The sequence below is a fragment of the Papaver somniferum genome, chromosome 8, assembly GCF_003573695.1.
Source record: "Papaver somniferum cultivar HN1 chromosome 8, ASM357369v1, whole genome shotgun sequence".
Classification (NCBI taxonomy): domain Eukaryota; kingdom Viridiplantae; phylum Streptophyta; class Magnoliopsida; order Ranunculales; family Papaveraceae; genus Papaver; species Papaver somniferum.
The window spans coordinates 87,437,143-87,448,423 of NC_039365.1; the positions used below are offsets into that span (position 1 = coordinate 87,437,143).

The 11,281-nt window shown below is 36.6% G+C and overlaps 1 protein-coding gene across 1 annotated transcript; it reads left to right on the forward strand.

Moving 5' to 3' along the window:
• Positions 1–4,255: 4,255 nt before the first annotated feature.
• Positions 4,256–7,361, forward strand: LOC113303822. Its single transcript, XM_026552908.1, has 2 exons — positions 4,256–5,605; positions 5,900–7,361. Exon 2 carries the CDS (start codon positions 5,998–6,000, stop codon positions 6,655–6,657), a length of 660 nt encoding a protein of 219 aa, XP_026408693.1. The 5' UTR covers positions 4,256–5,605; positions 5,900–5,997; the 3' UTR covers positions 6,658–7,361.
• The last annotated feature ends 3,920 nt before the right edge of the window (positions 7,362–11,281 follow it).

The following is an 11,281-nucleotide window of genomic DNA, read 5'->3' on the forward strand; positions in this document are numbered from 1 at the left end:
TTTGTTGTTATAACAACTTCTTCTGAAGCTGCAATTTGGCATAGAAGACTTATTCACCCCTCTTTCCAAACCTTGCAATATGTTTGTAGAACTCTTTCTTTACCAAATGTAGTCAAAACTCCTATTTTCTGTCATGAATGTAGTCTTGGGATAAGTCATAAGTTTCCATTTGCTGAATCTAGTCATTGTAGAACAAGATCTCTTGAACTTTTACACATGGATTTGTGGGGTCCCAGTCTTGTAAAATCCATTTCAGGATTCAGATATTATGTCAATATTATAGATGATTTCTCCATATATTGTTGGATTTTTCCCTTGTATGACAAATCAGAGTTTTTCTTCATTTCAAAGTTCAAGTTGAGATTATTCTTAATGTTCATATTGGTACTATAATAACTGATGGAGGTGGAGAATGTTTACACAAGGATTTATCTTCTTTTCTCAGTAGAAATGACATTGTACATGAATTATCTTGTCCACGTACACCTGAGCAAAATGGTGTTGCAGATTCCGAACATAGACACTTAGTGGATGTTGGTAGAACATTTCTTCTCCAATCTGGACTATCTAACACTTATTGGGTGGAAGTTTTTCATACAGCTAATTTTACTTTCAACAGACTTCCCACAAGAGCTATTGGAAATCAAACACCATATGAAGTTCTTTTTCAGCATAAACCAGACTATTCTTTTCTTAAGTCATTTGGTTGCTTATGTTATCCATGGTTAAGACCCTATACTACTTCTAAACTTGATCCTAGAAGTAAAGCTTGCATCTTTATTGGATATAGTCAGCAGCATAAAGGATATATGTGTCTTGATGTCACTTCAGGCAGAGTCTATATTTCCAGGCATATGGTATTTCATAAATCACTGTTTCCATTGCAAAATAGTTCAGTTTCTGCTTCAATGTCATCTCCTGACTCAGTTATCAATGCTTCTGACAAGTCATCTTCACCACTTCATACTTCTACATCTATAACTGACACAGTTCCTACAATATCAAGTTCAAGCACTTTGTGTACTCCAGAGAAGACTCTCCACAGCACTGAATCTTCAGTTACTACAACTACTTTGGTTTCCACTACACCTGTCTCACCTCTACCACCTACAAATGCACACAGTATGATCACCAGAGACAAGAATGGTGTTTTTAAACCAAATGTATACTCTACAAGGCATGCTCTTTCTGCAACATTGAGTAGTAAACTTCCTCTCACTGCAACTACTAGTTTTACTTAAGCAAGAAAAAGTCCAGTGTAGCAAGGATCTATGGTTGAAGAACATACAACACTTCAGGATGCGGGTACCTTTTCTTTGGTTCCCCCTCATCCATCTCAAAATTTAGTAGGATGTAAATGGGTTTATAGGATCGAACAAAATCCAGATGGAACTATTGCTAAGTATAAATCTAGACTTGTTTCTAAGGGATTTCATCAACAAGAGGGTTTGGATTACACTGAAACCTTTAGCCATGTTGTTAAACCAACAACTATTAGACTTGTTCTTGATCTTGCAGTCCGCTTTGACTGGTTTATATCTCAAATTGATATCAGCAATGCTTTTATTCATGGTGACTTATCTGAAGATGTTTATATGACTCAGCCTCCTGGCTTTGTTGATGAATCTAAACCACACTATGTTTGTAAATTGCACAAGTCTCTTTATGGTTTAAAACAGGCTCCAAGAGCATGGTACCAGAAACTTGTTGATGTTCTTCTCTCTTATGGTTTTGCTGCTTCAACTTCTGATTCCTCATTGTTTGTTCAGAAGATTGGTTCAAGATTGATATATTAGTATAAGTGGATGATATTCTTATCACAGGTAACTCCAAAGCTTACTGCTCGTCACTTATTTCATCTCTAAGTGAACATTTTCCAGTCAAGGATCTTGGTTATGTCCACTACTTTCTTAGTTTAGAGGTCAAAAGAAATTCCAATGGTTTGTTTCTCTCACAAAAAAAGTATGCACTGGATTTACTAGAAAAGTTTGATATGCTAGGTGCCAAAACTTTTTCTCCTCCAGTTTCATTCAGCTGCAAGCTTAGCTCTACTTCAGGCACTTATTGACATATCCAACCACTTACAGATCTTTAGTTGGTGCTTTGCAGTACTTAACTTGGACAAGGCCTGAAATAAGCTATGTTGTCAATCAGGTTTGTCAGCATATGCAAAAGCCTACATCTGACCGTTTTATTGCTGCCAAAAGAATACTTAGATATGTCAAAGGTACTCTTGACTATGGCATATTTTTCTCTAAAGGATTATTAGCAGTTCATGGCTTTAGTGATGCAGACTGGGCAGGTGATCCTGATTCTAGAAGAAGCACGTGTGGCTATTGTATCTTTTTTGGCTCTAGTCCCATTTCTTGGTCTAGTAAGAATCAAAGTACAGTAGCAAGATCTTCTACTGAAGCTGAGTATTTTTAGCTCATTCAACAACAGAATTGGTATGGGTTTGCAAATTACTTAAGGATCTTCACATTTTTATTCCAATGGCTCCTCCTACTCTTCACTGTGACAATCAAAGTGCAATATCATACTCTTCAAATTCAGTTTTCTATAGTCGCATGAAGCACATGGCTGTTGATTTTCATTTTGTCAGAGAACTTGTACAAGCCAAGTCTCTACATGTTTCTTACATTTGCACCCTTCATCAGCTAGCTGACATCTTTACTAAAGGTTTTTCTGCTCCTAGATTTGGTTTTCTACGTGACAAGTTGTGTGTTTACTCTGTTGATCACTACAACTTGAGGGGTGCTAATAACACTTGCTCATAGTAACACCTTGGTTACACTGCCTATGTGTACTCTCGTGACAGCCTGTTCCAGCCATCTATTTCCAGCTGTCATTGATCCTTGTTGTCATTATCTCATTGGTGAATCTGCTCTTGCATGTTATTGGTTCTGGTGTTATCACTGTCGGTTTATTTCTTTAATCATCTGTAATAAATAGATGTCCTTCTTTATTTCTTGTAATCAAGACAATTACCAAAGTAATTGCAAAACCTCCATTAAAATTGTTCTTCAATAAACTTCTTTTCAGCATTTTGTTTAACAACAACTACTTCCGCCATCCAGCATGGTTCGTGATATTCTCAATGGGTTAGGCACCAGGGAAAGTGTGAGAGCTTTGGTTCGGTATGATTTATCACTGAAATACAGAAAAGTACTGAAGTTTCTGCCATGGTTTAGGTTTTTTCAAAAGGGTTTTGATTGATTTTTTGATGCCTAAAACAAGGTTGAAATGAATGAGCTGATGCCATTAATTTGCATCAACTAAGAAGATATTCGAATCCGTATTGGGTTAGGATAAATGGGCTTCACTGAATTCGCACTCTCAATCGAAAATTCAGTTGAAGAAAGAATCAGGAGTTGGTGTTGTATAGGTTCATTCCGTGAAATCAGTTGGACAATGGATTGTTGGTTTGTGATGAATGTCTCAGAGTTTGTGTTGAATTCTTACAGGGAAGGAGATGGAATGATTTTAAGAATCAACAACTTTAATGTGTATCACCAGCTTCTGGCAAAGTGTTTGTAGAAAAGCCAGTGACCAGTTTCATCCAAGCTTCTCTGCCTCTGCACCAAGTTCTTTGCGCCGAATTACGGGGGTTGTGTTCAACTGGTCGGACAGAATTTGAAGTTGATAAAGACACGGACTTTACGTCAGATTTGATAGAGTTTTGGGTCTCGCTTTGTGATTGGAAAACATGGAAGAATGCAAGTTTCTCCATTGAATCCCGAGTAAATGGAGGAGATAATTCATGAATTTGAGAAGATTTTGAGATGGGTTTGTATCGAAAATATTGAACTTGCAAGCCCTGAAGTTAGAGAAGAAGAACAGTGAGAAAAGCTGTTGCAGATTGAAGTGTATTTCAGAGTATCAAGGTTGAGGAATTTGAATACAAGAGCAACAAAGAGCCTTTGATAACCGAATATGCGGGGAGGAGGAAGGAATGGGTTTATATGCATCTGTCAATTGTTTGAAACACAGAAAGCAGGTGAGAAGAAAACAAGTCCTGCCATTGAAGATCTCAGACTCGCAATTATTTTTTTTGTCATGAGCCTCATGGTTGTGGGTCTGTGCCAAGGGTCAGAAGACAGGGTTTTGAGTTTGAGAACAACACGGAATTATTGGTGCGAGTAATCTGTTAAGCTAGTTGTGTTGTTGCCGTGACCTTTGTAGGTTTGTACCAAGGGTTTGGATACGGTTCAGAGTCACGCGGAGCAGGGAATTCGAGTTACAGATATGAGTTTTCTTGGCCGACAAAACAGGATCAGGAAAGTTGAAAGTTGAGTTTAAAAGGGAGCTGAAACCTACAGGAAGAGAAGATCTCATACCCCCTGCTCGCACCCCTCCATTCCATCCACCAGTTATGCATCCCCATTACCACCTACATACATACATCATCTCTCCATCACCACCTGCATACAACCATCTCCCTCATCATCCACAACATATCATTACCACCTGTACCACCTGCATACCACCGCCAATCGCTGCTGCAGTTCAGTTCCATCTTCCATTCACTACAACAACCTCCACCTGTTCGCAGCAACTCCAACTCGCACCAACAGCAGTACAACAGTACCACCTCCACAGTTCCAGTTCATACGTCGCCTCCGTATCATCCAGTCCACAATACCATTCCACCACCTGCTGCTGTTGCTGTTTTGGTTTGCTGTTACAGTTTCATATTTTTATTTTATATCACCATGAACTCCAGTAGCTAAGCATCCTGATTAGGGACAACTTCAACATACGAAACTTGAATTCAAATTGATATTTAAAGTGCCTGTTTTCTTGCAATTTACCTTGTTATTGGTTATTCTCTACAGTACCAATATTGTTTACGAATTATTTCTCAATCGTTTAAGTTACAAATTGAATGGTTGTTTGGTGATTCTAATGCTAGTTGAGACCTCTTCGACCCGTAATTGTCTAGAAAATCTTAATACAAGTAGCGATACGTGGATATTGATGATGGGATTTTGTTAAATATTCATGTGTAGAGATTGACACTAGTAGATGAGTCGAGCCTATGTATTTGTCACTAGGAATAGCTTATCTCATAGAACTTAATGCATTTGTTTAAGTCACACCTAGAGAGCGTACTTCTAGGAAACTTGGCAAGTAGAATCCGGTAGTCGAGCGCTTCCATGTCCGGTGAATTAAGAGATTGCGGAGTATTTAAGCGTACTAAATATTCTAGGGTTATTAGTAATGGGTACTTTGCAGAAACATAGCTATATTGATAAGATTCTTGTTTTGTGACCGAGAAAGAGTCCTTGATCATTCTCATCCTCATATTTGCATTAATATTCAGAAATTGAATTGACAACTTTAGCTCAACTCTCCCTTAGGAATGAACCTGCTTATCCGTATACTACTAGTTAGTTTAAAAAGAAGTAAGGGATTTATTTTTGCTAGTTCAACACCTCGTCAAAATTGGCGCCGCTGCCGGGGAGCAGTCGGTAGTTTGAGTTGTTATTTACTTTTCTGATTTTGCATTTATTTTTCATTATAAGCTTTTACTAATTTATTTTTCGAGAATCTTATTTTCAGGTACAAATCACTTGTTTTGCGTGTGCACAATTGGGAAGAAGAGGTAAGTCTCTAAACGAGTTGTGTGCATCATATTCAAGATGTATCCTTTTGGGAACAACATATATGGTTCACAAGACCAAGCATACTATGGTAATAATTCTGATTTTCAGTCTCACTCTTACAATAGCTTCCAATTATATGTGGGATATAATCAAAACCAATCTTTTGGCTATGATGACTATCTTACAAGACCTTGTGAATATTCTCATACATCGCAGCAACCTTTTGGTGGTTATGTAAGTGGACAATCACAAGGATGAGGGGATAGTTATACTTCTCATACATTCCAATCTAGTTTCTTGCAGATGCCTAATGAATTCAAGGATTTGCGACGTACATGGAACCAGATTAACTCAACTCCCAACGTGCTGAGTTTCGTACCAAGTGAAACATATGATAGTGTATTTAGACCTGTTCCAGATCGTACTTATGATCTTTCACCTATTCAAAGGGACATGGTCTAGAGAACCTATGGTGAATAGTAGCGGAAAACGTGTTAACATAAAGAAACTCTTTAGACAATATGAGCAGTTGGAAGAAGAGGGAGCAACGGAAGAGACTCTTCAAGTAATTTCTAGGGCCATACATATGGAGGTTAACCGTCGTGTGGATAATGGAGAAGAGCCCCAAGAAGAAGATTCTGAGGATGATGAACCTTTGGAAAATGTTGATAATAATTGTGTAACTAGCTCAACTTTTGATCGTGATAATGATCATTCACATATTCAAAAGGAAAAAGTTGAGTCTAGAAACACTAAAGTTATTAATGGTAAGACTTATGTTGTGTATGAGAGCGATGATGATTATGACTTCTTTGTGAATAACACCCCTAATTCAGAGATTGTGAATACTTTGAATGAGAAGTCAACTTGTGATGAAGACCGTAAGGATTACGATGACTTACTTGGAGCAGATTTCGATTCTGATGATGAAGATTTGGAAGTTGTAGAAGAAACTGATGAAGAATGGCTCGTAAAGAGTTTGAATGAGAATTGTGATACTTGTGATGTAGGAGAATCAATGGACTTTTCAGAAGTATTGAGGATCCCGTAATGCGTGAGATTATGCGAGGTTTGTCTAACCCTTTACATGAATCTCCATCTAATGATGATCCTCCAAAACTTGAAGTAGTTTCTCATAGAGTTGGTAATCCATCTTTTAGGAAAATACCTCATTTGGGGATGGAATTATGTGCTTCAGAAGTTCTTTCTGAATTTCTTGCTTCCAAGTATCCACCATATGTGTTTGAGTCTAATATCATGCAGGTTTGCCAAGAGGAACGAATAGAAGTACCTTCCACTTATGTTTTGTATACACTTCCGAGTGTAGAAAGAACTAAGTGTGGGGGTAACTCTCGTGGGATGATAATTTCACTTTTCCCACCATTTGCTAACATTCTTGTGAAGCTTTTGCTATCAATGCATATTTTTTTGTGGGTGGATCCTCAAATTTTCAGATTGTTGATATATGGGGAGTCTTTTAAATGTTTCTCATATGCGTCAATCAGGTGAACAATTCCAATTCTTACTTCCTTATCTTTTTCAAGTATTCCTCTTATTCTTTTTGCAATTGTTTGAAACATTGAGGACAATGTTTGATTTAAGTGTGGGGATAGGGTATAATATAAACAAAAAATTGACGTATACAAAACTCCAACTTTTAGAGATTTTTGAAAAATTTAGAATAAACACTAGCCTTTCTAAGTAGATGAAATTTTTCTTGACGATGAGGTATATGTTAGCTGAGTCGGGATTAGATGCCAACTAAATAACTTGTTTAGTGTTTATCTTCTATTTTTCAGAAGTAGCTATGAGTTGGAGTATTAGTTTATGTAATTTGTATATAATTTTTAGAGTTTGATGCTTTTAGTTAAAAAATAAATAAATAGAAAAACAAAAAAAAAATGCATGATAAACTTCAAAATCTAGAAACTTGTGCCCTCGGGATGACACTAAACAATATAAGTGGACGGAACCATCTTGGTTGCAGGAGTCGAGGGACCCATTAACTAAAAGGTCAGAGCTCAGGTCTTAGAAATTATATGATAGTTGTTACCATATCTTGGAATCGTCACCATATCACTTTCTGTTTTTATTTTTGCAAACTTTTTGTTCTCTAAGTGATTTAGTGGGTCACTAACATCGAATTGTTATTACTGCTAGGATGAAATAGAGGATTGAGTTACTAAAAAAAACCAATTAGACCAACCGGAGTATATATATATATATATATATATAAAAACACTTGGATAGCAATATGTGTGTGTTCTCCCTGTCTCCGTCGCCTAAACAAGCGTGGAATGCAGGATCCATGGGAATTACCATGTAATCTGCTGACAAGAAGCATGCGCTTGGATCCAAAAGATTTAATCATGTTGTCAATTCAAAAAGAAAAAAAAAGGTGAAAAAAGAAAAAGGAAAAAAAAAGTTATTATTATTATTGTTCAATTAATAAATCGACCGCTGGTTCCCTTGTATTTGCCGGTCGAGTTGATCTAGAATTAGGATTATCGACCACTGGTTCCCTTGTATATGCCAGATGAGTTGATATTAGATTTCAGACCAGTATCTCATTCCATTAGGATTCATAGGTTCATCTTGGCAGTGACCTTCAGACAAATATGGGAAACACCGTTCACTTTAGTCAACATCACAACCATCTATCTTTATATCCATCTTTTTAATCTATCCATGTGTGATTGTGGTTAGTTAGATTCCGAATATTGTGGTTTGTTCGACTTTCTGAGCAGAGCTTTGTTTACTTATATATAATTTGGATTCGCATGTGGGTACTTCCTCATGTAGTCATTTTGGATTCGGTCATAAATTCTTCACAGGTAGTTGGAATTTGGAGTAAAAGGTTTTGTAGGTACACCTCTTGTAAACCTTCACGAGACTATAACTCGTCCGTTAGGGACACCTAGAGGTTCAAAGGCTTGTTATTTATGCTAAAAGTAATCGTAGCCTCGATGACACGAAGTTGTTGTATTTTAGTTTTGTTTTGTTTTCTCGAGGACTAGCAAAGATGAAGTGTGGGGGAATTTGATAAGTGCCTAAAATATATCTATTGAGTATCAATTTCTTATGCCTTTTTTAGTTATTTCTCATGTATTTTTGTATATTACGCTTTGTTTACATTTATAGGTATTTTGGAGTCATGTGACACGAAAGAAAGGCAAATAAAGGCCGAATACATTTCTTGAGAAGCTTTGGCGTTGTTGGAGTTGAAGTTAACAGGAGAGTACAAGTCTGGTGGCTTTGAAAACCAATAAGTGCTAAAGACAAACGTGAAGCTGATCAGGGCCACCATCCCCCTTATAATGTCAGAACAAGACCTAGCTCGAGCAATACTGGTTCATTCAGGATTTAATTTTTACATAGCCAGGCTCTGCATCAAGTCCTTCCTAATAACACTTGCTCATAGTAACACCTTGATTACACTGCTTATGTGTACTCTCATGACAGCCTGTTCCAGCCATCTATTTCCAGCTGTCATTGATCCTTGTTGTCATTATCTCATTGGTGAATCCTGCTCTTGCATGTGATTGGTTCTGGCGTTCTCACTGTCGGTTTATTTCTTTAATCATCTGTAATAAATAGTTGTCCTTCTTTATTTCTTGTAATCAAGACAATTACCTGAGTAATTGCAAAACCTCCATTAAAATTTTTCTTCAATAAACTTCTTTTCAGCATTTTTTTTAACAACAACTATGGTATCATGAGGCCAAAGATCCTCCATTACATTCTGCATCTCTGAATCTTTCAAACCAAATCCTTTTTCTTTACTTTTTCATTCTTCAGTTTGTCTTTAATGGCGTTAAATCAATATACTTCTCAAATTTCAACAATACCTTTAAATCAAATTACTGGTATAACCAGTTTTAAACTCAAAGAAGACAACTTCATCACCTGGAAGAATCTTCTTCTTCCATTGTTAAAAATATACAAGGTTTTAGGTCTTCTTGATGGCTCTCAAACTTGTCCTCCAAAGTATCTCAATCAGGCAGATCTTGATGCAGGTAATATAAATCCTAACTACACTGCTTGGATTGATGATGATAATACTTTGATTCTCTGGATTCAATCTTCGATTTCGGATTCAGTTATTCCTTATATTGTTGGTGGTGAATCTTCTAGAGAGCTTTGGAAAAATATAGAGTCTAGATTTTCAAGAACCTCAACCACACATTCAATTCAACTGCGCACTAAACTACAATCACTACGACTTGGATCTGGCACTATTACTCAATTTCTTGGAGAGATAAAGAAGTTAACATATCAACTTTCTGCTATTGGTTCTATTCTTAGTGATGATGAGTTGGTTGTTCTTGTTTTAAATGGGATTGGACATGATTATAATGCTTTTAGCACTTCAATTCGTATTCGTAATCCTCCAGTCATCTTTGATGAGCTTGATAATATTCTTCTTAGTGAAGAGTTTGTGGTAAATGAAAGATCTAAGAATCTGTTATCTGAAGCAAACAACAAGGCTTTTGCTTCTTTTCAATCTCAACAAGCTTTTCTTGCTCACCAAAGATCATCTCATTATAATTCTTCCTACAAAGGTCGTGGTAGAGGTAATGTCTACAATCCTTCAATAAGAAGTAATTTTCAATTACCTCCTAAACCTTCAACTCCCAATTTCTTTATGCCTTAATCTTCACCTCCACCACCACCAACACCACCATCATATCCAACTACATCAGCTTCTCCACACATATCAAACATGGATACTATATTCTGCCAGATCTGCAACAAATGAGGTCATACTGCTCTAGCTTGTAGGTACATGCTTAATTTTGTGTATCAAAATGTTAATACACCTCATAACATGAGTGTTATGTTAGCTACAACTAACATTCTGGGAGAAAATCCATGGTATGCTGACACAGGTGCAAACAATCATATTACTGCTGATGGTTCTGAACTTCAATTTGCTTCTACTTATGATGGCACTGAAGAAATTCAAACTGATAATGGTAAAGGTATGAAAATCACTCAAACTGGTTTTTCTTTCAAATCCACACCACATCAAACATTTAAATTATCAAATGTGCTTCTAGTACCTCAAGCTTCTCACAATTTGTTGTATGTTCACAAATTTACTTATGACAACAATTGTTCAAATAACATTTGATGCCATTGGTTTCATTGTGAAGGATTTGTCAACTGGGAAGATACTTTTACAAGGCCCTCATCTTAATGGTCTCTATCCACTACAATTTCTTCATACACCATCTACTAAGTCCTTAGCTGCTGTAACAACTACTTCTGCACCACAAGATTTTGTTGTTATAACAACTTCTTCTGAAGCTGCAATTTGGCATAGAAGACTTGTTCACCCCTCTTTCCAAACCTTGCAATATGTTTGTAGAACTCTTTCTTTACCAAATGTAGTCAAAACTCCTATTTTCTGTCATGAATGTAGTCTTGGGATAAGTCATAAGTTTCCATTTGCTGAATCTAGTCATTGTAGAACAAGATCTCTTGAACTTTTACACATGGATTTGTGGGGTCCCAGTCTTGTAAAATCCATTTCAGGATTCAGATATTATGTCAATATTATAGATGATTTCTCCATATATTGTTGGATTTTTCCCTTGTATGACAAATCAGAGTTTTTCTTCATTTCAAAGTTCAAGTTGAGATTATTCTTAATGTTCATATTGGTACTATAA

Excerpts from the sequence above, each read along its gene's own strand:
- LOC113303822 (XM_026552908.1), top strand. The coding sequence starts at position 5,998 with ATGATAGTGTATTTAGACCTGTTCCAGATCGTACTTATGATCTTTCAC.